This window comes from Scatophagus argus, chromosome 5 (assembly GCF_020382885.2).
Source record: "Scatophagus argus isolate fScaArg1 chromosome 5, fScaArg1.pri, whole genome shotgun sequence".
Lineage (NCBI taxonomy): Eukaryota > Metazoa > Chordata > Actinopteri > Scatophagidae > Scatophagus > Scatophagus argus.
Window position 1 is genome coordinate 15,319,355 of NC_058497.1, and position 27,530 is coordinate 15,346,884.

The 27,530-nt window shown below is 39.4% G+C and overlaps 2 protein-coding genes across 5 annotated transcripts; both read right to left on the reverse strand.

Moving 5' to 3' along the window:
* Positions 1-32: 32 nt before the first annotated feature.
* tmprss4a (transmembrane serine protease 4a) lies at positions 33-14,067 on the reverse strand. 4 transcript variants are annotated; one of them, XM_046389139.1, is made up of 13 exons: positions 13,861-14,067; positions 4,999-5,053; positions 4,699-4,842; positions 4,364-4,516; positions 4,128-4,254; positions 3,921-4,040; positions 3,404-3,447; positions 2,846-3,008; positions 2,564-2,730; positions 2,144-2,239; positions 1,887-2,029; positions 1,537-1,689; positions 33-1,377 (listed from the first exon to the last, which is right to left on the reverse strand). In XM_046389139.1, exons 3-13 carry the CDS (start codon positions 4,808-4,810, stop codon positions 1,366-1,368), a joined length of 1,290 nt encoding a protein of 429 aa, XP_046245095.1. In that variant the 5' UTR covers positions 4,811-4,842; positions 4,999-5,053; positions 13,861-14,067; the 3' UTR covers positions 33-1,365. The 4 variants fall into 4 exon arrangements, with proteins under 4 accessions (XP_046245095.1, XP_046245094.1, XP_046245092.1 ...); XM_046389138.1 differs by lacking the exon at positions 13,861-14,067 and adding an exon at positions 10,177-10,594 and having other exon boundaries at positions 3,404-3,444; XM_046389136.1 differs by lacking the exon at positions 13,861-14,067 and adding an exon at positions 10,177-10,593.
* A 6,913-nt stretch (positions 14,068-20,980) lies between these two features.
* Positions 20,981-26,790, reverse strand: il10ra (interleukin 10 receptor, alpha). The gene is made up of 7 exons (XM_046389133.1): positions 26,475-26,790; positions 25,750-25,870; positions 25,279-25,448; positions 25,021-25,166; positions 24,540-24,711; positions 23,749-23,867; positions 20,981-23,514 (listed from the first exon to the last, which is right to left on the reverse strand). Exons 1-7 carry the CDS (start codon positions 26,527-26,529, stop codon positions 22,585-22,587), a joined length of 1,713 nt encoding a protein of 570 aa, XP_046245089.1. The 5' UTR covers positions 26,530-26,790; the 3' UTR covers positions 20,981-22,584.
* Between the last annotated feature and the right edge of the window lie 740 nt (positions 26,791-27,530).

A 27,530-nucleotide genomic window follows, 5' to 3' on the forward strand; every position in this document is an offset into this window, starting at 1 on the left:
TGTGTGGGAAGAAAAAGACACTGATACAGATATATAAAAACAAAACCTATTTACTGTATTTACAGTACATACATATTATCAGCCACCATAGCACTCACCATACTAAATGCAAACCTTAAAAGAAATGCTATCCATGTCCAACTATTTCACATCATACAGTATAATACAATGTGTTCATTTTTACTTTTAAATCCAGAATGCATGCTTACTTTGTCTATACAGAGTAGAGAATGATAAATAAACCAAAAATAAAGGCTGATTGATTTTACTGCTGAAGAAATAATGATAGGGTTTTGCCTGAGTGCATACAGGTACATATCCTACTCCTCATCGCTCACTTTCAAATTGTAGCAAATTACATTTATATACTTCTAGCTGTGAAGGCACAGTGGCCAACACTCTGAACATTCTGCCCCCGAGGCACACTGGATATCTGATTGCACTTTGAACCTCAACGTGGCCACACAATAAACACATACCAGCGTGTTCTGAGTTCCAGTCTTCAGTGCATTATTAGACTTCTTGAATCATCTGCACATACAGTAAGGTCAAGTAATTCTCGCTTTCCATTTAAAGTGCTTGTGTTAATCAATGTGTTGTGTGAAGAACGCACACCGTCTGTGCTATAAAAAGGTGCATTTGCCCTTTAATATGGACACGCGTCAGGTCAACTGAATCGGCACCATAAACGATTTAACTCCTGGACTTGGCGTCACTTTTACATTATTAGTGATATCAACCTGAGGCTTCACTCTGACGACTGAAGGCTTTAGTATAGCACAGCCTCACCCTGTCTGTCACCTCTGTTTACCATATGAACCCTCATATTACACTGCACTCTGAAAACCAAAGAACATAGAAGCCTGATCAAGTACATTATGTCTGCCAGTCTGGTCTTCACAGTTAAAACACTTTGTTATTGCTAAAACATGATGTCAATGCAACTGATTTCTTTTGATGTTATTCTTGTTTTTAAAAAGTGCATGAATCAGCGAATTAGATGCCACAGCGTTACAACACTGTATAAGTGGAATACCATCCCAGACCGGCCAGCTACACATAACATAAATATACCTGTCCCCTGAGATAAGAAATCTGAAATGGCACAAATCCAACCTGAAATAATTTGTGTGTGTGTGTGTGAAATGTGTGCGTGTGAGCCGTGCTTTTGCATATGGTTGTGTTTAACAGTTATGCACCGCCGGTGAGATCGATCTTCAGCCTCCCCTTTTTTTTTTTTTTGCTTCGTCCCTCTCATATTGTCAGTGAACCACATTGAAACCAGCACGTTCTTTTAGTTTCACAGTCCGTCACGGTTGGGCTGGACTGCAGTGTTGTGGTAGCTGCTTGTCACAATGGAGGAACTCAGGGGTTTTTCTGGAGGGATGAAGTGAAAATGAAATAAATATTGCAGTTTTCATATTTTTACTCTTAGTTGAGTAAAGCGAATGGCCAATAAAACTGATCCCAAACAATATTTCTTCCTAAGATGAACAACTACTGGGAAAATAATGGCACAAAAATGTAGTACTGTACCTCAATGACTGTATGAATCCAGTTCATCATCTCTTCAACGTTGCAGTAGACACCTGGCCTTCTCTCCCGGGCACAGCCAACGCCCCAGCTCACAACTCCTACCAGATGCCATTGAGAGGAGGTGAGGTACACCAAAGGACCCCCGCTGTCCCCCTGGGATTCATAAGAGCACAATAACAATAACAAATTTTTTTTAGAGCATTTTAATATCTTAAGGATTTGCCAGAAAAAAACTGAGAACTGAACTGCAGTCCTATCAAGGAACTCTTTCAAATGGATTCAAATTAAAAAGGTAATACATTATATTTATTATAAATGTTGTTAAAATATGATTGTCAGTGGTTTGTTACCTGGCAGGCATCCACTTTCCCCTCTAAGTAACCAGCACAGATCATCCTTGGGGTTATGGCAGACCCATACACCGCCGGGCTGGAACACTTAGCCTGGTCTATCAGCGGGACGGAGGCTTTCTGAAGTGAAGGTGAAACCTTACCTGAGGGCAGCACAAGGATGCAGCGTTTCAGTTATAAAGGTAACAGAGATTGTCTCTTATTGTATGCCTCTCTCTCACTGTGTCTCTCCCTCTTCGATTGATAGCGTTTCTCACCGTTTTCCTCCAGATATCCCCATCCAGTCACATACATGTTGTCCCCGGCAAGAAGGTTAAAGGCTTTAGGAGGCAGACAAACCGGCCTACGGCTCACTGGAAGACAGGGGCAGTGCAGTCATTCATTTTGAAAATTTTATCCTTTTTAATATTTGCTTTTGTCGAAGCCTTGGCAGTTTAAGTTAAAGTTTAAAGTGATTACACTGGCTGAATTTGATGAAGAGGTTGTTGGTTGGCGTACACACCACTAGAGGGCAATAAAGTAGTAAAGTCTATTGAATATATGTCTTTACTTGCTCAGGATTTTAAGGTTTAAATTTCAACTACAGACTCTATAAATTAACCAATATACTATGAAATATAATCTATATGTCAAGGATGGTGATTTTTGTATTTATGAGTATTAAATAAAATTCTAACCTCCCACGCTGATCGGGCTGCTGAGTCTCATGAGTGCTACGTCATAATCATTTCGGGCTGGATCGTAGTCCCCGTTCATTATGATCCTGTCCACATAGGAACCTCCCAGTGTGCCCATGTAAGTCCGGCCTGACACCACCCTCCAGCGACTCAGCTCCTTTTTACTACTGCAAGGCCCAAAAGAAGAGAGCAGGCAGGTTTGTGTGTTAGATGTTAACTACAAAGGAAATGTAAATAATATATATACATATATATATATATATATATCTGAACTATACTGACCCAGCAAAGCAGTGAGCAGCAGTGGCAACCCAATTTGGTGACACCAGTGAGCCTCCACATACATGCTGGCCTCCTTGCTGCAAGCTAACCTGCCAGGGCCAGTCTTCAATGAAAGCATCTGTACCCCCGACAATACGGTCCTGAGAGCCCACCTGTCCACAGTCTGATAAAAAAAAAAAAAAAAAAAGGTATTTCATTATTTTCAAAGATAATTTTCTTCACTGTTTTTAATAAGAATGATTCAATCTAACTTCTGCTTTACGTTTCTGTTGATTTATCTACAGATCCTTCTGCAGTAAAGGTCAGTAAAGGTCAGGTTAGATGAATTTCTTTTCCCCCTTTCTCATTCGTTACAAAGAATTGAGTCAACTACTCCGTCATGTGTTGCTAACAAAGAGTTTTGCTTTGTTGCTCACCACAGGCGTGTCTGAGCCTGTTTTTGTGAAACTGGTCACACAACCATGTCATCCACCTGCTACCCTTGGGCTCCACTCTACGTTCTTAAAAACTGTAAACAACGTTAGTGACGGTGGTTACTCTTCTAAAAATAAAACTCACCTGAACAGGATAGAGATACCACAGATCCGGATCTGCATATACTGCTGTTGAGAGGGGGGGGAAGGTATCCATTAAATATTTAGAGTTACCCATGTACCACAAATGGCCACAAAATTAGTCAAACAGACAAAACACACACTTAAATATTGACCTAACTTCACCTCCATGCTGCACTTTTGCATTTGGCTGTTTTGTATGTTTTCATCGGTGTGAGACAGAGAGGGAACAAATACTGTGGAACTTTTTGACTTTCAGGAACAGAAACAATAGAACAGGCAGCATCTCATCTATATGACAAAGGGGGAGGGGGCGGTGGGTAGAACTGAAAATACAACAATAAAACTGAAAGAGAAACAATGAATAAAAGTGAAGATTTTTGTAAATAGGGACAGGTACAGAGAGAAATATAAAGGCTATTATATGCTTCCTCTTGTCTTTGTGTGTCTTTGTGGGCCTCGACATAAGGTTAAAAGCATTTGATTTTCCTATTAAATGACAGAAGTGTTGTCTTCCTCACCGGTCAGCGGTAGCCAGATGTACAGGTGTGGTCGTAGTCCCGGGCCTGACAGCTGTGAATGGTCCAGTTTTTAGAGAGGGTATTAAAGTGTCCACTGGGACGCTGGTGCTACGAGGTTTACTGTGAAGACAGAAAAAGGATGGCGTAAGAATTGATTTTAGGTCAAATAACCCACAGTCTGTTCGTCTTCGATGGGTATGAACTCACTATGTGTATCCCAGTTGTTTACATGCTGTCTGTGTGTGCTGCTGGGTCCAGTCATCACCACACACACTCCGCCAACCTAAGCCAGGACTGTACACCTGTAGGACATGCTGAGCTGACGTGAGGCGCACTGGAGGAAGAGGAAGAGGAAGAGGAAGAAAAGAGGAGTCGTTTTTTTTTTATTCAACCTTTGTTTTTGTGTCTGTGATGACGACGCAAGAGTCAGGTGTTTGCTTTACCTGGAAAGGTAGTGTTGACCGTAAAGCTTGTCACACAGGTAATTTCATCCTCTCCTCCAGCACAGTCGTCATTCCCGTCACACGCTTGGTCTATTGGGATGAACCTCACTGAACGCTTGCAGAAGAAATACTTGCTGTCAATCAGCTGCTTAACTGCAGGGAAAAGGAGTGGCACACAGGAAGAGGAGGTCGGGTCAGGTCAGCAATTTGTTTGGATGAGCTGATTGACAGTGAAGGGCAGATAATTTGCAAAACGTGTTTCTCTATGGCCGATGGAAACCTGATGCCATATTGTGGTGTATGCGTATGCCACTGAGCAGGAAATTCTGACTCACTGAAGTATGCTGCGGTTACCAGTATGCCCAGTAACACCACAACTGTGAGGACAGTCAGCAGCACTCTCTTCCTCTTAGACGCCTTGTCTTTCTGAGTCTTTGGAGCCGTCATGGGCCTTCTGTGGCGACCTGGCTTTGGAAACACTGGGGCGAAGAGGGAGGAAAAAAACAAAAACAAAAGGGTGTGTTGAACGTGTCGCAAGTTGTCAGTACCACCCAACACTTTATTATCCAAGCATCTAACATGGTATTCATAAATAAATCTTCAGTGCAGAAACACGAAACCATCCGACAAATTACCTGGTTGCCTGGGATTCAATGGTCTGCTGCTTTCCTCAGGCACCTGGGCAATCGTCTAGGAAAAGATTAACAAAGATACAGAAGACCAGATCAGCACAGGTGTCGAAACAATAGGGTGGATTGCAAAAATAATTACGTAATTATCTAAGCTCTCATGATTTGTTTGCATGTGACATTTTGTCTTTCTTTTCAAGTAGTTGTCCAAATGTGACAATACATTGCATCTGTCTGTCCAAAAAAAACCTGAGCCACGTGTGAAACAGGTGCACAATACAATGAATATCCAAAGGAGGAGCAACAAAGGATTACCAATTTTGCACAAATGGAACATAGTGTACTACTATAAATTGTCACGTTACACCCATGTGCATATGTCAGTCCGTCCATATGCTGCAGGCAGTTCCCATAATCTGTTATCAGGCAGACCCCACCATGAAAGTGACTGAGTGTACAGTATCATGTGGCAGGGTCTACAGGGACCCAGTGACTGAGTCCTCCATTCAAATGCAACTGATATTATGGAGACAGGACGCACTGTAATGTTGCATGATAGTATAATGAGAGAGGAGGCTGCGTTTAATCCACAGGAGCCAGGACATGCTGTTCACATGTCCCCACGCAAAATATCGGCTGTCGGCAGATTGGGAACCACAGTTCTGAAGCTCTTGGCCCATAATTGGGTTCTTCCAGTGAGCAGAAGACCCAGCATCTACATCCCTGATTAGCCACTCTTATCTCATATGAGTCAACCATTTACATGCCTTCACCAGCAAGTTGTCCTTTGAGTCAGTCACTCTTACCATGAGTTTGATGGTCAATTTGGCTCTTTCAGTGGAGCAACAGGTCGGACTGTTAGCTTGATGCTGGGGGGTGTGTGGACTTTGTCAGCCACTACAGCCAACAGGGGAACGATTCGCCTGCTGGTAAGTACAATTAATTTTTATATCTTCTTAGCTGGTTGGTGCTTCATTAACCACTAGTAAATCTACGCCCTCAAGTCATTTTGTACGCCTCCTCGTCAGGAATGGACTTCCGGCGTGCCGTTTTGCGCTATCATTGAGGCTAAAGTTAAGCTAGGGCTAACTGTTGGTGGCGAGAAAATACGTCCAAAACTTAAGTCGACCTTAAACTACAGTTTCAACACGTGGTAAACAGTGACTGGGAATGTGTCGTCTTCAATAGCAAATCCGCCAATCATGGAGGGCATCAACCATCACACGTACACCTGCTCGATTGTCTCATCCCGTTTAACTCAGGGCAACTCGGTTATATTTAACTTTATATGTGGTCGGTAAACAGTAAAATTGTGTCGTGGCTTGTAATAGGCAATCTTCTGTCCAACAAACGTAAAACGTATTGATTAAAATGAAATCACGTGGAGAAGCTGTGGATGCTGGATTTGAGTACAGACAGACTTGCTGCAGCTTTGGCATTTTCTCCTTTTTTTGATATGGGTATATAGTTAAAATAAGATACTTTGTGTAGACTATAAGATGCTCTGTGTTACACAGCGAGGGCCTACATAGAAATGTATTTATAAAGGTAATTGTGCCATCGCAGATTCAAGTAGATCAGTTGTGCTTGGTAGGCTGTCTTTTGTTAGCATTCAGGTAGCATAGCTAACCCTAACTCTGTCATAAACCTAAGTTAAATTTGGTAGTCTAGTGCTCATTTGCCTTTGTCGAGAGCTTCTCTTTGTATGGGCGTTTGTCTTTCATGCATACTTTTCTGATGAGGAACAATTGACAGGTGAAAAATAAAGGTACAGGTAATGATGGCTAGTATGCAGCTGTATCCCCCCCACCATTCCCTACACAGGCTGGTTTGAGGTTAATTTGGGGGCCGTGGACATTGATGCCATCTTCTAAGTTGATGTGGTGAATATAGCAAACAGCTTCTTATTTATACATCTAGAAGTTGCAGCAACATTACCAGAAAGTTGCATTTCTGTCCACCTGGTGAATCTAAGTATGTGATCATTTTCACTTTCTTTTAGCTCTGTTTTGGTCTCTGACAGTCCCTAAGGAAATAACTCTGACTCTGAAATGGGCCCTGTAACTGTGCCTTTCTGTCCTTTGGCACTGAGCAGGTAGTATCCAGTGGGCTTTGGGAGTTTTGTCATTGAAAACTGCAGAGTCCGAAAACAGGACTCTGAGTGGCGGTGAGAGTGATCAAAACAGTAAACAGCTAAACAATGACCAAAAACATATTATGAGGTTTATAAAGCCCCGGGGAGCTGATAATCTGAGCTTTAGTGAGGCTTATCACCCTTTTCATATTGTCACATTAATTTCATAGAAAATACTGATTAGAGCCACTTTAAAGTAATCTAACAGATAATGTAATTAACTTCTTTTGCCATTGAGTAATTAGTAAAGCAATGACTTTTTCCAATGAATTCAGTCATTACATTTACAGGTTTCTTGGCTTTTTCATTTATTGTTTGAACTACAGACATTTACACTATATAGCACATAGGTTAGCACATATATAGCACATAGCTCATTTGTGTAATTAAAAAAAGCATCTAATGCATAATCTTTGATGACTGAATGTGGATTTGCCAGAGCCATAAAAACAGCTAATGGAGAACGCTGCTGTTCTCTAGGTTTTACGCATTTCGATTTGCTGATTAATCGATTAGGAAATTCATTGGAAGATATTTTCATAATGATTAATAATTTCTGTTGTTTCAAGAAAAATGTCAAATATTTCCAGGTTTTCAGGTTCTAAAATGGCATTTATGACATTAAATGAGAGTTTGGGGGTTTTGGTTTGTTGGTTGAATAAAGAAGCAATTTTAAGATGTGACTTTGGGTTCTGGGAAATTGTGATGTGCATTTTTCACATTTTGTTTTTTTAAAATTTGACATTTTATAGGCTAAATGATTAAATATGATCATAATCACCAAACTATTATCACAACTAATAATGAAAATAATCTCTGGTCGCAGTCTTACTGTTTCATAATTTTCACTTCCATTTTAAGTTACTTGGTAAATCCCCTCATTTGCATATTTCAGTTAGTTTTACTTAAATTAAAGGAAGTGCTCAACAGAGAGGTTTTGAAAGCTCATGTTTCATGCTCTGTGAAAATTACGGCTGATGCATGTGTTTCACGTCCACAACCAGCTTGACAGTCAACTGCAAGGAACAAGCAAAGTATAGACTATAAGCAGAGAGGAGCAAAGAAAGTTGTTGGGCAGGTTTTTTGGAGGGGGATGGGAGCTCTCGTTATCCTGTTATGAAACAGCTCTAATGGCCTGAGAACATTTTGCTTTCTCAGACACGTATGTAAATCAGTATTTTAAATGATCCAGTTTGAAGCATAAAAGCTGCATACGTCAAAGACCTATGCACTTTGATCTATACTGTAAATGTTGTGTTGTCTCATCTTACAGATTTCTCTTTTTTTCCTAACAAGAAGTGTTTCACTTCTGTGCATTAAGCCCTGCAGCCTTTTGGTGTGTAACATGAGTGTTGTACTGAGTTATAGTTAAAATCCTATTTTGTTTCACATAATTAGTTTATAGCCATATACTTTTCACTTTATGTAACAGGTTGTAAGGTGATTCTGAGATATTCATTCTTCTCAATTTCCCCAAAAGAGTAAAGATTTATTCTTCCATTTTGTATCACATTGATACCATGCAGTACAGTATATGGAGTCTAAAAAATTCTGATTTAAAAATCTACACAAAAGCAACCCGTTATGTAAACTAATACCTTGATTTTAACATATGCAGATTAATACACAACCCTGAAAAGAATCACGTAATCTCAGTAATCTCAGTAATCTCAGTGAAGGAAAAAACAATAGAAATAGGAACAAATCTGTCATCACTTGACGGTACACATAAGTCAAATAAATGAGAGAGAATTAAAGGCAGGATTAATGAGACAACAGACAAAAAGAGGAGATCTGTTCAACCAGGGAAACCAGATAGTTCTGTTTTTTCATACCGTGACAGACATGATCATAGCGCCTTAGCATAAATGCCGTCATTAGTCCCATGACTAATATGAACCACAAAATGAGCCATAGTAGTATTTCAAAACAATCCATGTGGCATTATAATATCTTGTCTTACAGTAACACCTAACATGTTTAACCTGATTTTATATCTTTCTGAGAAAGATTGACCCATATGTTGAAGGTTGACTCCAGCCAGTTGATCCAGTGCTAGCGAGAACTGGTCCAGCTCCAACAAATAAACATAACTAGGTCAGCCATAACAGATAAAAGCCTTGACACGGTAAACCTTTTGTTCAAACGAGGTGTCCCGCTCACTGCTTCTCAGCTTTGTTGGATTATGTTCCCCTCAACTGAAACATCCACAAAAGGGCTATTGAGAAACTACGCGTGACATGTTGGACGAGCTTTAATCGATGGCAGAGATCTAGACCAGTGCCATCCACTCATGTTTAGATTTTGTGAAGCACAAATAAGCACCTTTATATGGGCAGAAGGACACACTATAGTTAATGTTGCTAATGCTGCACTCACTAACACACAATCAGGTTGCATGTGCGCATTCAGTCCAATTCAGATCACTTTATTTGTCTCCAAGGAGCAATTGCAGAAGCATATAGTGTATATTTAAAAAAAAAGAAACAATAACCGAAAATATATATGAAACATGCTCAAAATAAATTCAGCTATTGTTATTCGCACCTTTAACATTAGTAATATATAATAGTTCAAGCATTTGTTCTGTGATTAGCATAAAGGGACTTCAGATAACATTTTAGTATACAACCTCGTGCTGGAAAATGAAATGAAATCTGTACCTTGAAATCAGTCTAACGAGCAACAGCTTGATTACCAAAGTGTTAATAAGCTGCACCAGAAGCTGCCAATGACTTTTGGTCTTTGACATGCACAAGGCAACATACGCAAAAAAAGAAGCATATGATCTACAATCTACTGCATACTGTGTGTTCTCATTTAGTTGCAGATAGCATCTCGAACATGCAAAACCGAGCTGCTGCGAGCCAGTACATTACAATGTGTTTACTTTGACAGTGTTTCTTTGTATCACACTGTGATAATAAACACGTTACCAGGATATGTTGTGATGATCACAGTCAAATGGAGCCTTCAGTACAAAGCGGTGACCTTACTTGTCTTGTTTTCATGTTCATCACTATGTTGATTCTACTTCCAGTTGCACTCACCCACATGATGTAGTTGTCTTTCTTAGTTTAGGCCCAGATGCACCTCGTCTGACACGGAGCACAGAAGAAACTCTGCCCTCCCTCCGCAGAGGTGGGACCCCCTAGTAACTAACTGTCCGCTGTATGTCCTTCGTCCTCTTCCTCTCACCCTCCCTCTTGACTGGCTGACTACAAAACTTAAGTTGATTCGATTTCTCTCTCTCTCTGTCTGTTCTTTTCTTTCTATGTCCGTGTAACAGAATCCGCCTTGGAGGGCGCCTGAATTGCCCCTCTTTGAAACCTCAGAGCTGTATTAAAAGAGCGCCGGCGTGTAACGTTATGTCTCAACACTCCGCAAATTCAGAGTTGTTTTCGTATGACCAAGCCCTGCTGACAAAACAAACTAAAGTATTTCAGGTAACCGACTCGTGAGCCCTCCTCTCTCTCACTATCTGTTTCACCTTACCTGTGTGCCCTCCTTTTGTCCCTCCTCCCACTCATCCCTCCCACTCCAAACTCTTTAAGCCCTCTAGACACAATGTACACCATTCCTTTACTTGCACCCTTTTGTTTCTTTTACTCCTTAGGTCCCCTCCATTGCCTCTTTGCCTCTCAAATTTTACCCAAACATACACCCGCACAGCCATGCATGTGCACAGATACAAATGCACGCACGTATTCACATGCATATGAACCCAGACACAACATGCAGATAACACTGGTTTGGTGTGTGTGCAGTAATGTGCCCTGAGGTTGAGGTGTGTTGTTTTTTTTTTAACCTTTTGTTGTTTTGGCAGTCTCATGAGTTCCTAGTCGGTATCAGTCAGGAGTTCCTGTCTGACATCAGATTGTGACTCAAGCCATGATAGGTAGCATGAGCGTTATAGGAATATGACAAATTAACTTAATAACTTACATCTCTCTACAGCCTTGCTAGCATCTCTGAGGCAACCAGCATGCTAGCACGCTCACAGTGACAATGCTAACATGCTAATTTAGGATTTATAACTTTTGCCATGTTCACCATGTTGTTTTTGTGTGTTAGCAACAACATTTCCAACAATTGCCAACATTTCCTTGTTGGTACAGTTAAGGTTGATAGGAAGGTCATTGGTTTTTTCAAGTGGACAAACAAAAAATTGACATGGTGATGGCGAATTAATGTCTGTACTTAATTTCACAGCAATCCATCAGTAGTTCTTGAGACATTTCTGTCTGGACCAAACAGACCAACAGATGGTCATGTGGCTGAAGCAGTAATATATAATGAAAATACACTTGAATATGCCTTTAAAGACATAATATACAGCAACTGTGTACCATAAACTAAAACTCTCTGTCTGTCACTGAGCAGTGGCCCACAGAGACAGGATGAAACCTGCACTTAGATTGTATTCACACAAAATCTGAAAGGGTGTGTGGAGGTGTGATCATGTCCTGTTTGTGCTTTAAAATCGGAAAATAATCTTACAACTCGAAGAACGTGTTATTTCTGTGATTCACTGCTCTGTTTGCGCTAACTGCCACTCTCTCACTCTCTTCATTCGCACTGTTGCTCATTTGGCCATTGCTGCTCTCTCTCTCTTTCGCTCGCTCTCTCTCTCTCTCTCGCGCTCTCTCTCTCTCTCTCTGTACCAATGATTGGAATTCAGCTTTGAAATTTATGTGTACAAACAAAATAGCAACCAAAATATTCTTCCTATCATGCCTTTATTCTGTGTGGAACTGTGGAAAAAGATAGTTAAAAACTTTATTACACATCAGAAAAATGCTTGCTATGGGCTTCTGTAAAATGTGCAAGAGTGCTGCAGGTGTAGGCACACCCAGGTCTATGGTTAGAAAGCCTGTGGTTTGAAAGCCAAAAAACAGGAACAAATTTGTTTTGACACCACTAATTTGATTGTGCCCAGTTGAAGTTTGAACTCCCTACCTGTCTGACTGAAGTGTTAAATTAGCCTTTAAGCATGCACTTCATGACCACTGTAGTCACTGGGTCAGTGATTCTTAAAATTAAACTGCGGTGAATGTTATGGGACACTGAGCATAGACAGCTGAGGGCAAAAAAAAAAAAAAAACGGGAGTGTGAGAAAAAAACTGATAAGGTTGGCTGAAGAGAAAGAGCTATTGTTAGAAACAGCAGCTGATTGTGTTGCTTGACCTGGACTATTAAATGCAATGAACCTTAAAGGTCACTCCCATCCTTTCCTCACTCATAAAACTTGACCCAAGGCCTCAACAAATGTCTCAATAGTTTACACACGAGCAGGTAGATATATAAATATAAGTGGGTATTTAATTTGAATAGGTACATAGATAGATAGATAGACAGATATACTTTATTGATCCCAGGCTGGGAAATTACAGTGCAATAAACTCCGTTAACCTTGTTTATATTCAGACGTGCATGTAGTTGCCAAGGCAATTAGAGGCTCCGCCCTAGTATGAAATTTGTCATATACAGTTTGTTTTTTACAGTTTATACAGTTACTGTATGCGATTTGTGAAAGGAGACAGGACAAAGCATGTGTATATGTAATGTACTGTCATGTACTTTACATTAAGCATATTTCCCTTAGAGTAACACTGTACACTCACAGGAATAATACACAGTCACAGTTATCCTGGCATACATGGTTGACCAATGGCTGACCTTCTGTTATGCACATGCTATAAAAGAAAAGATGAGAGCAATTCAGGGAACTAATAAATCTATTTTACATCCTTATATGGCTTTTATTGTGCTGTTGAATCAAACTGCTTTGTTTTGTTCCTAATCCCTTCGGCTTGCAGAATGACAGCCAAGCACACAATCAACATGATGAAATTCATTGTGTTCATTATTCTTCATTTCTTTGTCAATGACACCACCTGTCGCTGCTGAAATCATTGTGATTTCTTTTGAAACTGGACACATCTAAGCAAAGGTAAGGGCAACTTCCTGAACAGTTTATAGTCCAAATGGGTTACTTATTAACAGAATAGCCTGAGCTATTGCTATGATTTTTCCATTTACAATGTGATTAATATGTGCCATCTTAGAGAATTGCAGCTGAAGCCTCTCCACTGAAAGAAGTTCTCTCACAGCATCTTAGAAAATGTTTCTTATTGATTTGTAAACAGTGTGGCAGAAGGATTAAATTTGGCATGATCTACTGAGAAGGCTTAGCAAAGACCTTACTGTATGATATTTGATTATACTGAAGCAATTAATTTGATTACAAGACAAATTTTGAACAAAGCAAAATAAACATGAAGATGGAGAACAACTCCGATTACAATAAAAATTTGATATCTTACTTGCAGAGCAGCATAGTAAGTCGTGCTTAATTAAACAACAAACAACAGAATTGGAGACTTTCAAACACAAGAGACACAGTTCAGGACCACAAAGCAGCCTGAAAAACCACTGGCATCAAACTTGTGGGATAACACTGATTTTGCATCTGGATCTTTCTTTTAAAGCATCGTGCATTGCAATCAGACACGCTATAAGGGATGGTTTGCCAAAGTTTTATAGGACACTTAGAGATGAAGTTTTTTTTCTGTCTTGACTGAGTTTGTAAAACACCACTTTAAAAATCATCTACCGCTTGTACAGCATACTGTTAATTCTTCTATTCTTCTGAAGAAATGTGATACAAGAAAAGTAATTTAAAAAAAAAAAAAATGTCACTGCATACACAGCAACACAGTACACTTTCTCACCTGTAAAGAAGCCGTCAGTCCTTGTCAGTAAAGCGTCTGATCGCTCAGTGAGCACACTGGTTGAGAAAAAAATTCCTGGTGTCTGAAGGTTGGCATCTTTCCCTGAAGATCTTTTATTGTTTCAAATCCTGCTCTCTGCCCTCCACTTCCAGGACAAATTACTTAATTCAGTCTCTCTCTCTCTCTCTCTTGCTTTCTTTCTCTCTCTCTCTCTCTCTCACACACACACACACACGTGCAAACCCCCTCAGTTTACCGTCAGAGCCATTATGTGACATCTCCCTACCAGTTAAGGCTTTTGTCCACACAGGTGTGCATTTTGTGAAACTTGATATTAAGCGTGAGAAAGGTTGGGGGAAGAGCTGCTTGAAAAATGGCCGGTTAATAATTAACACCTTCACATTTCATGTTCCCTGAACTCTAAAGAATGCATGTTGTCCCAGTGTCATCTGGGAAACCCACATGTTTACTTGTTTTTAACAAAACTGGTTTTGTTCTTTTTGTTTTTTTTAAAGAGGGCCAAATGTTGTTAGAAAGTCTTCAAATTCAAATGAAACGTGTCTCAACGCAAACGTGTCTCTTTTCAAGCGAGGACACCTATGTGACATATTTTATGTTCAGTAGAGCAATTTTAAAAAACAATGGAAAGGCAAGAGAAAATGCTAACCCTAACCCTAAATTGCATAAAACAAAGACAAAAAAAGAGACATGACTCTGATTATATGCAAAAACTATGTAATTCCTAAATCTTTAATTCCAAAATATGTTATTTTAGGCATTCAAGCTATGTCATGAGGATTAATCGTGAGTAAAGATTAAAGATTCTGGTCTAGACCTGCTCTAAGTGGTGTCACGAGACAACTTTTGCTGTGATTTGGTGTTAATTGAATAATAAATAAGCACATAAATAAATTAAATTGAACTGAATTGAATTGAATTCCAGTCCTGTGTCACTGAACACAAAACACTCTTTGATGGTCTACTGTGTCAGCTACTGCCCGTCTCATCTGACCATCTATTCCAACTAAAGAGATTTACAGTATAAGGAAGTGCATGTGCTGACTGCTGAGAAATCTGAAAGATGTTACTATTGTTGCAACATAAGATGGCTTCATTTATCTACAGCAGTTAGTCATTGATCATGAAATAGTGATAGATGATATCATTGAGGATGGCTTTGCTGCCTGACAACCCGTTATTGACTTCACAAAGAGGATCAGTGATGCTTTGTGAAGTTATGATGATATGACATGATTTTCCTGGAACTTTGCATACTTTTCAAGAAATCCCCAAAATAATTTTTTCTCTGCTTGCTGTCGCCACTCGCCTCATGAACACACAGGCACAGATATTTGAGACTGGTTATGTTGACCACTATTTCTAATTTATTTCTACCGAGATTTCAATATATTCATGAAATGAAACATTAGACGTTGTCAGGGGTACAGCCTATACTGATTTAAACATTAAGCCTGCCAAGATGGGGCCACATACTGATTGTCAAAGAATTTGAGGACTCATGATACCATAAGCAAACTAGTGGTAGTATGAAGAGAGTTTGTATACTAGGCCAACATCCAGGAGCAAACAGCAAGGCTGACGCTGTCTTTTCAGGAAGTAGAAAAATGTCTCATAGGTGCAAAAAAATAACACGAAATTACGAAAATGTTCTCCTACCTGTAGTGCTAGTTATACATCTAGATTGTTTTGGTGTGAGTTGCCGAGTTTTGGAGCGGGCAAATGTCTGGCTTCTGTCAAATATAATAGAACAGGAATGTTCTCAAAGGATCAATTAAAATAAAATTGAAAAACTCAGCAGTGATGTCTCTTTCCAAAAATCATGACCCAGTTACTCAAAGTTATTCTCAGATCTTGTTGTGAGGTGTTTCATATAGAAAGTTGTTTTGTTTTTTTTAAATCATTGATGATCTTTGTTATCCTTATGTTGACCTGTGTCTGTTGATCCGTTGCCTCTGACATATCACTATCTTGCCTGTAAGTTTTGGAGAGTTTGTAATGGAGTTGTTTGACTGGACGAAGTAAGCTGCAATATTGCCATTGCTGCTGTTCAAGCAAAGGTTTTTGTTTGACTCAGTCCCTCCCAGTAACCATATCAACACCAAAATCTAAAATTTAATTAACAGCTTGAGATAAGATCAAATCTACATGTAGAATCTAAACAAAAGGTCACAGTTGGATAAATATATAAACAAATAAAATAAGACAAATACAAATCCTTGTTCCATGCGTGTGATGGGTTGAAGGGAAAGCTTGAATTCACTTTAAATTTCAGACGAACATTGGGGAGTTCAAGGTCTATCAGCAGAGTTTGTCAGTAAGAACTTAGTCATGTTTATTAGATCTGCAGCTACCTACTCAGACATAGTTTAGTAAATGGAAGACAGGTGCTGGTGGCCTTGAACACATCTTGTGGTTCATGTTCTGATGTCAAGAGTGCGAAACACCCACGCAGGTTAAATAACAGGAAATTTTCCACCACTTGGAACTGATAACATCTTGTAGATGGGAGATGGCATGTATTTTAGCTTTAAACTGATGTACTACTTTCTAAATACACTTGTTCAATTTGTTTTTACTGATTATTAATCATTGAACGAATGTCATTACAACCGCCTTGTGTTCTTATAACTTATTTTTATCTTTCAAAGATCACTACACCAGAATGTGCTAGACCAGCCTCCAAGTGTTATACACTTATTACGTGTTTATCCAGCGAAAACAAACTTTCAAAATGAATTTCAATACTTCCACTTTTGAAAGTGAAGCTGATCTTTTACTTTAAATCTTACTGTTAACTTTAATTCAGTCCGCTATATGACTACATACTTTCTACCCCACACTGGTTACATAACGGGAAAGGTGGCTTATATTATAACATTTTAACTGTATGTGAAATATTGTATTTGTACCTTTTATTATTAGCTGACAAACCTTTACTCTGTGTATGAATTCTGCTTTATTTTGGGTTTTTATTTTTGTTTGTTTTTGTTTTTTTAAGTGGAATTTTGTGAGTTGACGTACTGATACCTCTGTTTGAGTCAGAAGTTTTGGTTGTGTTTCCTGCCCAGGTTAAATTTGGTTTCATCTGCTGTTTGCACCGTTATTTTACAGTGATGATGAAGAGGTGTAATGACTCAGTCATCCAACAGGTAGTCCCCATGCACCACCTGATTCAGGTGTTATTACCTGGCTGTCTGTTAATGATTTGTCATAGAAGGAAATGGAAAAGGCTGCTATTGGTGCTGTGGGAAAAAAGAAGGCCAGTTCCTTAGTGAAAAACACTTCAGTTTCAAGAAAGATGTCCTGAGACTTCAAGAAAGATGTCCTTGTACTTAACAGTACAAGGGTCTCAGAGAGTTTCTGGTTGTGTGTGTGACATTCCTGTTGAATCTCAGTGAGAGAGTCATACAAAAGGTTGAACGACTTGTGAAAAGCTGTCATACTACACAGTATCAAAGTACTGCAGAGCAAATTTACCAAGAAAAGGTTGGTAAGCATGACACGAGAACGACAGGTCGTCAGATCTACTTTGCTTTAAGCTTTGCTAATGGACGGAGGGTAAAAGACAGGCAAGATAGAAGAAGAAGATGGACCGGTTTTAAAAGAATGACTGGTATGGGGACATGGACAGACAGACGTAGGTGAAGGAAGAAGGATCGAGAATGAGCTTTGTTTTGGTTCTTCACCGTCAAGAGTAACCATTTATTAAAGACTTAAAAGACTTGTAAATTCAAGTGAGTGAGTGTCAGAGTTCAACACCAGACGGTCAGGGAGAAGAAGAGAAGACAGACGGGACATAACACTGGTCATCCTGGCTGCTCAGCCATGGGGAATGGTGGTAAGTGTCAGTCTTTTAGCTGAGATGCTTCATTTTAATTCTGTTGTTACTGTGACACATGACTTTCAAAAAAATTGCTTCTCATAGCGATTTCTGGTATTTCCTTTTACAACATTGCTACTCCTGAATTTCAACAAAACCTACGTACGTCGATTGACTGTCGAACGTGTTCAGATGTTTTGTTGAACATTCAACACAGCCTTTTGAGCTGTACTTCTTTCCTGTAACTATAAATTACAAGCTGTTGCCCTTGTGTTAGCTGGCAACTTAAAACTTGTGAAATATGAAAAGCGTTACTTAAAACAGTCAAATTTAGAAATATAAGCAATAAAATGTTCTCCATTTGCGGCTGCAGACACTTAAGAGAGGAGTAAAAAAGAACATCATGAAAAATCTTAGCTGTTTACATCATGTGCTAGCACTTGTCTCGTCTTTCTGTGTCTCTCCAAAGGCTGCAAATGAAGGCAGAGGCAGAATTGCTGCCAGAGACTGATTTGCCGATCTCATTTCATCTGAGTGAATATTAATTCACAATGGGCAGATATATTGATCCAATGAGGTCCAGACAGCTTGACAGAAGAGTAGATTCATTTGGTAGTCATTTGCGTCAGGAAAACAATACCCTGTAAAATTCAAAAACAACCTTTTTGTCATCAGGTTGACTTGTTTGTTGTTCTTTAAATGCTTGTAATGTGGTCTGTGATAATGTGTTAATCTACAGCTATGATCTAACTACCCCTCTGCGTTTGTATTTCCAGGCAGCACGGTGAACCCAACGGCTGTGGGGATTGCTGTGGGCTTTGGGATCCTGGGAATCCTCTTCACCATTGCCATTGTACAGTTCTGCTGCAAGTACAAATGCAAAAAGTGCAAAAAGTGCTGCAAGAAAAAGCGTGAGTAGATCTTTATTGAGACAAACTAAAGCAAACTGAAAATGACAAGCAAGTAAAAAAATGTCTATCTTACCTCTAGTGGTGTTGAGCTGTACGGTAGGTTTGGTTTAATCTGCCCAGGTTTCAGATACATGTCTCTGCCTGACTTACCACTATCTCACTAAAAAGTAAAGCTGAAAATCGCGAAACTGGCATACACATGCTTACATGTTTACCAGCATGAAGGCGACAGCATAATGAATGTTTCGTGCCACTGTCATATAGAAATGCATTTCATTTCTTATTCCTCTGCAGAGCCGTCATTGAAGGACAAAATGCTCACGTAAGTGTCACAGGCCTTTCGAATTCAAAGTTCTGTGCCCTCGTGTATGATTGCTTCATGGTTGTATGGGTAAGCTCACTATGTTTGATTTCTCTATCTACAGCAAAGTGGGCTTACAAAAGTCCCCCTCCCCCTTCTCCATCAGCAGCACGATTAAATGACAGTCAGCTTGGTGGCTGTAAACCACCATGACGTGCACACCTCTCGTCTGACACTCGCCGATACTTCACGTCTTGTTTTCAGCATGTGTGCTATCTGTTCCTGTTTCTTTTTTGCTGCTCTAAATCATGTTGATGTTTTAGCCCGTGCACTGAGGGGGGAATTTACCATGTTATTTTTACATTACTTTGAAGTTTTTATGTGATATCAGACTTTCACACCTCGTCGCTGCCTCTTGGTCACATTTGATTTTTAGCTGTGTTTTTAAAACTAAGTGTCCACTCTTGGAAGTGAAAGAGGGGCATTACACGCTACTATGAATGCAAAGTTGTACTTCTATGCTGTTTAAATGTCATTATAAAAGAATGAATTAAAATAATGTGCAATATGTGAACTTTAACTTTGCCAGCTTTATTATAAGAACTGACTCATTTTGACATTTTGTCACTTCTGTTGTCACAAATTTAAATACACACACACACACACACACACACACACGCACACACATACATATACACACACATACCACAGAAAATGCATACATACAGGCCTCTGGTGAGAACGTTTGAGGTGAAGGCAGAACAGCTCAACCACAACAGCTAGGCGGATCAGTTTTCTTGTAAGCTGCAGGCGACTTCCCTCCAAAGATGTATCTGCTACCTGTCTGATACTTTCTATTGTTGGTGGATTTTTAGTGTCTCATGGTTTTTTCCTTACTGAAACTAAAAGAAGTTTGTCTGAATCCGTTTTTTTTTTCTGATTTGAGCTGCCTACAGCAAGGTGAACAAAGGTCAGCTTTTTTTGTTCTGTCACAAACAATCAGAACAAGACAAAAACAGGTGTTAAAAAGTTTTTGTGTGTTTTTTGTGCTGGCAACAGCTGTGTTTAGAGGAATTCTGTTTTTGTTGTCCCTCCATCCCATTCTCGTGACCATGATGTCTCAGATTATTCTCAGATATTCTCAAATTTGACCCAAATGTTAACTTGGACTTGGATGAGCTGATTAGACCTCACAAAACAGATTTCATACAAATGTCATTTGTAAGAACAAATGATGAAAATTTCATTAAGTGATGAAAATTTATATCCAAAAGTTCAAAAGGTCGCGATTGACTGGCGACCAGTCCAGGGTGTACCCCGCCTCTCGCCCGTAGTCAGCTGGGATAGGCTCCAGCTCCCCCCGCGACCCCGACGGATAAGCGGTATAGAAAATGGATGGATGGAAGTTCAAAAGGTCAAAGGTTGACTTCACTTTTGAATGGAAGGTTACATTTTATCCATATTTGTTCAGATACTGAAATATTTTCAGGTGTATCAGACACTGCATTTATTGCGTGAGTCTGGACAGACCTGCATATAAACTGGCACTAGTGGTGTAGTAGTAATTCTAGTTCATGATTATTAATGAAATTAGTTTAGATGACTTCTGTGTGCTGATGCAATATTTGACAGGACAGACACGTAAATGGAAAATGATCCATTTATTGGGGTCCAGTGTTCAAGAGCCTTTCTCTGCAGTTCTTCCTTTGTTATTACATTAGAGCTCAGACATACAATTTTTTAAGCCACAGAAACACAATAGCCCCGTTGCTTCTTTGTTCCTGTTCATATGCCAGGATACTATAGAGCCCTTCCTGTAAATGTTGCTATTTGTGAATCTCCGCAAAAACTTCCATCAGCTGTATTTTTGTATTTTTGGGGGAAACGCCTCAGTCTGGATTAAAATAAAGATGGATTTTTCAACAAATGACAGTACAGTAGCATCTTGTTATTCACAGCACAATAGTGTGCGATAGATTTCTGTTGCCTGTCTACAATGTAATGAATTCATTTTTAGTTTGCTGCAGCTGTGCTGATATGCACACTCCCGAATATGACAGTGTGCATTAACCCGTGCTGAGCTACAGACAGTCACCGGTCGTTGGATATGCATGAATTATAGAGCTATGATTGTTTGCTCTCAAAATAGGACATAGCAATTTGCATGGTGTCTAATTTGACTATTATGAGTAACCTGGTAACTAAGCTGCAAGTGGGCAAAGTGTGATTTGTATAAAGTATGCAGGTTTTACTTTATACAGCAAAACAAACTCTGTTCTACGTTTGATGATGGTCAGTGGGTTAGTACCAGTGACATGTGATATTTTGCAATTCTGGAAAAGGATCTTTTTCTCAGTCTTCAGGATTAACCAAAGGTTTTCTCACTTCCCCTGTACTTTATGCTACATGTGCAGAAGGAGGTTGCATGATTTTCTTTCCAGGGATCCGATTAATTTCAGGGTGGTGTTTTTCCAACAAACAATGAGACGATAGATGTCTCTGAAATTACAGCCCTATTGACAATATTTGCTCTCCTGCTCTCAATGCGATGCGGGACTTTTTAAACTGAGTGGAAACCTGAAAGAGGAAGTGTTTGTTTACAAGTTTGAAACCACTGCTCTGGTTCCTGTACTGAATTTACATATGGGGATCCCATACAGCTAAGTGTCATGTAATGTTTATTTTCCAGCTGGTATCACCTTGATGTTTTAGGGTTTTCCTTGTGTTTCCTTGTTTGTTTGAGTCATGGTTTCTGAAATCAACATCATTTCGTTGACTTGTTGGGGTTTTTGTGAATGTATGAAACTTGCAAAACATTCCAAAGTCACGGTTTCTTTTAATCACATTACCCACAGCCACTTATATTCACAGTAATACACAATAAATAATAATCTTATTTATAAAAAAACCCTTCTTTTAACATCTAATTAATAGTTTAGGCAGGGAAGTACACCTGCAGTTTAGACTGTAAGACATGAAGGTCACTTGCAGTCAGAGTACATTCAAAACAGTTTGTAACAAAAAGTCCTGCTTAACAATACTTGATATTGGAAAAGTTTTTGGAATAAAGATGAATTAAGAAATGGTCCCACAAATGTTTTTCTTTGTCAAATATTTTAATTGTGTCAAGTAGATCAAAGAAACTTAAAAGGTGGGTTGCTGACATATGGGTACCATCGTTGGCAGAGGAGGGAGTCAGGGAGAAATCACGAAATGTCCAAAAGCACGTAACTGTCAAACAGTTTCTTCGCATTGCTTCCCACACGAGTTTCACTTCTGGTATACTACATATTAGTTTAAAAAAACAAAACAAAAATACCCCAAAAAATATATACCCAATGAGACAGGGTTAAATAAGGTCTTCAGCACTATATTCTCAGACTCTAGAAGCTCCTGAGACACCACCCAACGGTTGCCTCTCTGCAGCTGCGTGGTCTAACCTCTATTTCCTTTATAAGATCAGTAACAACCTGTTGCTTGCTCTGTTTTCCCCTTTTTGAGCATTTCTACTCCCCAAATACAAAATTCAAGCTTCTAGCACGTTTCCAACAGTGTGTCTTGTGGGAAAAGCGAGTGTGTTGCTCCAGTAGAGCTCTTTAAAAAAGGGTGAAGCTCATGTCAGGTTACGTCAGCATGATTTTGTAAGTAGAACTGTTGCATTCCACAGTGTGTCAGTCACTTGTCAGCTGTACGTCACAGAGAGAGAGGGACACATTGTTCATATTGAAGTCCCGTTGTCCCTCCATTAGGGACAGCGGTGCTATAGCTGTTAGCAGAGGTAAAGTCTCCCTAAATTCTGTAAAAGTTGTATCAAAGTCGTCCATTGTGACAGTGTTCATTTGTGTTTTTTTAGAACAACTTGAAAATGTAATCCCTTTGTAAGAGTCAACAAAATCACATTTGTTGCTCAGTAGTCCATTGTCAACACACAAAGCTCTGTATTGTTTGATAACTCCTGTTCCATAAAGGCCTTGTTTATGGCACCAAGTGCACTGACCTGCTCCTGAGCAGATACAGGACTGAGGCCCAGCCCTGTAACCTGTGACCACTTCGGCCAAAATGGAGTCAGGCAGCATCAGTTTAAACGCTTCCTCATTGTCGCAGACGTGACTGTGCACAGCGGTGGGGCTCTGTCTGCGATAGTTACCCCAGGCAACAGCATCCTTTAGAGTCCCACTGTCCTGTCCATCCAGATTCATGGAAGAAGAATGAATCTGGCAGCCTAGCCCCACCCCACTATCCTCCCTCTTCCTAGTCATATCGGTGTCAGTCCTCTCTTCCTGCATGGGGTAATCTGTCTGACTGCTCGTGGAGCTCTCTGGTCCTCCCAAACTCCCACAGCCGCTGTCCTCTTGTCTCCTTGGAGAACTTTCTCTACTGTCGTTTGCAGAGTTGGACACCATGCTGACCCCACTGTCCATGCTTGTCCTTCTATCTTCCCCCTCACCATTTTCCTCTGTTATTGTAACATTGGCCACTGGGTGTTTGACAGAGTTTTTCGTTTCTGTTTCGTCACTGGACAGGAACCATCCTTTGTCTGTCACAACCTCCATAGTTGCTTCTCCAACGGAGACTGGAAGCCACCCACTCACAGGGGATTTCTGAGGTGTCAAAGGAAGTGAAGACAGAGCTAGTTGTATTACATGTTGTCATATATAATTACTTTTCAAGTTAGTGATCACCTCCCATCTTAGGGAGGCGGGGGTATTTACAACCGATTTTGTAATCTCCTTTTACTTTCCATCTTCTTAACAACTTCTGTTTTAGACATAATTGACAGCACAAGGTTGCACAACTGCAAGTCCTCCCAATGTTATGTAGTTTTAAGTACTTACTAGAACAGCAGGTGTTTTCTCTGGACCTCTAAGGTAATATAGGAGGAGGGCTGCGATGATAGTCGCGACAGCCACCACACTAAGAATAGATAAGGCTGTCACAACAATTGTGTACCATTCTGGAAGGAGAAAAAGCAAGAAAATGTTTAATAGATAATGTTATAGATGAAAGACTTTTCCCAAAGCTGTAGATTTAAACCTGCACCATGTTGCAACACAATCTTCCTTTCACACCCCACTTTAAATTCAGACTTAAATACTTTGACATTTTGAAAATACTACAAAGCTGTACAAAGCTACAATCAGCAGCTGGTTAGCTTAGGTTAGCACAAAGATTGGAAACAGGGAAATGGAAAGTGACGGGAAAAAAACCCCCAGGCACATAGCTTTACAAGTGGTTTTGTACTGGATTAAACAAAAAAAAGATTTGATAAAATGCTAATGATTAAAAGGCAAATTTTGTTACCTTTGAATAGAGCCAGGCTCGCTGTTTCCCCCCTGTTTACAGTCTTTATGCTAAGCTAAGCTAACCAGCTGCTGGCTGTAGCTATATATTTAGCGCACAGACATGAGAGTGGTATATTATCATATTCTTAGCAGGAAAATACCTAAGTATATTTCCCAAAATTGATTTTAAAAGCCCATTTGTTTGTTTTTGTTGTTTTCCAATTCACCAGCTAGATTATTTTTTTTTTTTCCCTTAGGCAAATATATCAACTAAACTGTAACACACGGATTGCTGTTGAGAGTTGGTGTCTCTTAGCTTTGCATCATCATTATAATGTTTTTACCTTGCTCTGGCAGTCGCACACACTGTTTAGGGGACACACTGCTGGCTGAGAGCGCTCCATTGCTCTCTACCTTAATGCTGACACAGTATTCTTTCCCCCAGTGAAGAGAACTGAAAGTCTTGGTCCTCTGATCCTCCTCTATTGAATCATCTTTGAGGTATGCTGTGGTATTCTGTAGGGTAAAAATCAAAGCGCCATGCAGATCAAGGAGTTGTAAAGTATAGACCATTATTGTATAGTTTAGACTGAAATGAGTAAATTTCAATTTGTAAAACATAAATCACAGGGTATCTTCACATAATTGTAGAATTTGTCTTACAGATTAAAAATGAGTTTTTTGTCCTTTTTCACTCAATGAAAATTTTAGACTGAGCTTAGATTTGCCAATCTTATGTTTTGATTTTTAGTGATGGAGTCGTTGGAAAGGGTGGCTATGTCTTATATAACATATTTTGTCTTTAGACCTACTTCTGATGCCTACCTTCGTATCTTGGCCTGTCTCCTCCAGGTAGAATGTGTAGATGAGTCCAAAAGGAAAGAGTTTTTTCAGAATGGGTTTTTGGTGAACATAAACCTTTAAAGTGCTGGATGTAGCCCACAAAGTGAATGAGGGAGGTTGCAGTTTACCTGTAAGACCAGAGACAGGTAAGAAAACATCTCTACAGTGTGCCTAAATTATTACTTACATCAGCCAAAATACTTTATTTTAACCATGCTACAATGGCTGACCGATCCTTACTTGTATTTAGAAGAAACTTCTTTCTTATCCACGCAGACACATAATCTCCTGTGACCAGCTGAACTCTGACCTTGTAGGCAGTGTCATAGTCAGGTGTAAGGCCGCTAAGGTCACAGTAGGTATTTTTGATCTTTGTGCAGCTGGTCACTATGCTCCAATTACCAGTATACCTGAGGACAGAGACCACACTCATTACCAACTGTAAAGAGTGGAATTGGTGGATTATAAAAAGTTGTAAAAAGTCTGACATTTCGGTAAAAATCAGACGTCAAATGTTAATGGTTCTCTCTGGTAAATGATATGAATTAATGGACAAACATAATATAGCAAAGAGGGAAACAAATGCAAACTGATTAGAAGTAAAGGAAAGAATTGAGAGGAGTAGGAAATGTTAGTGAGTGTAAGTAAGAGGAAGTTTTTCAACAGGGCAAAGTACAAGCGTCATTACTAATTCTTTGAAGTGAAACATACTTTGCCATTTGTACATTGTACTGGGAGTTTGAGGGGGCATCTGCAGGATGTTTCCAATGTACTTTTGCCTCCCCATCCAAAATGTTCACCTCCACTTCATCAGGCTTAAGGACACCCAGTCCTGTAACAGAAAAAGAATAGGAGAATCATGCTACACATTCACTGCTTATTATTAAAATATCATTTGAATTTCTCCAAACAAAGTACAGTTTTATAGAATATGGATGGAAAATGAGACATTTATGTTCTTTTGATTTCAAACTGTCATGTAAAACCATAAAGATGGTTCACACGTGCTGAGAATGTTATTTTTATTCAAATGCTTGTGAAGTATGGTCAGGGGAACAAAATCTAGCAGACAAAAAGGCACAAATCAGTGGTGGTATCTCTGACCATAATGACGTAGGTTTTTTGTGAAGTTGATATATTATTACTATTTCTACTCTGTGGAACTCAGTTACAGGAAAAGTGGAACCGGAAAATTTGCGCCAGATTGTTTTTAAAATGATTTTTTTCCATCTTCAAGATTTAGGGTTAAGAAAATAGGTTTGATTATTACAAATAAATATTTTCTACATTTGACCTGCAGTAACAATTCCTTAATATTAAACAAAAAACATTGTCAGCATAACCATAGCAACGATAATTTGATTACACAACAAGATGAAATAAAATAGCTAAAACAATTTGACTTAAGTTAGAATGTAATAAAAGTTGTTACTTACCTGTCACACAGTTTATATAGATGATCAGGAAGCCAAGAATTGGTGTCATATCCATTTCTAGTGTCTGGTGTCTGGAGCGGTATTATCATTCAGTCATAATCCACTCCCTCAACAAAGTCTCTTATTCCAATCAACAGTTAGGATCATTAGACTATAGAAACATCTTTTCTCTTCAGCAACTCTGTGTAACAGTTCAGGTTAACATGAAGGTCATGACGAAGGTGCTGTTGACAGAAGCGAGGCAGCAGTTCTCAAGCCGATGTGGTGGAAGGAACATGAAGAGGCCGCCTGTTTGTCTCCCTCATGATTTAGTTCTTCTTTGATACCGTCCTCTCTTGCTCAACTCCCCTCCCTCTCAGATGATGCGTTTCCTGTTCCAACCAGTGACGCTGCTGCTAGTTTCGTCTCTGTCTTTTACCTCTCTCACTAAAAACCTTTTCCTTCCCCTTTTCTGTTTTCTTTTCCCCTTTCCACACTCTCAGCAGGTTCATGATGTTCAGTGAACTGCTGGTGAGTCCTGTAAAAAAAAGTACAGCTGTACAATTCAGAGGCATGAAAAGGGAAGCTTTCAGGAATTCCCTCTCACTTTCCATGATTATAGGCAGAAGTTAGATAAAAAAGGCACTGTGGTGTTTTTCAAGAGATTTATATATATATGTATATATATGTATATATATATATATGTAGCTTTCACAATGAAAAATATACAATTGGACCCAGCAGCAAACACGCCAGGTCTTTGTTTGCCTTCTTTCAATGTGTCAGTGAAACAGCAGTTGTGGTTGGCTGCATCACAGGTGGTTTTTGCAATGAACAATGTTAGACATGGCTGTTCAGAGGAGCTACAGCGTTCATTACGTGTTGGTTGTCAAGTAAGGCACCTGATAGAAATTATTTATTTATTTTATTAATTACTTTATTACTTTATTAAGTTTTGGGTTGTTTTTTTTTTTTTTTTGTTATGGGCAACCAAAAATACACATGCCTTATTAGATCATTTGAATTAATATGTTTAACAAGCAAAACAAACTTCAATAAAATGCACAAATGGTAAGG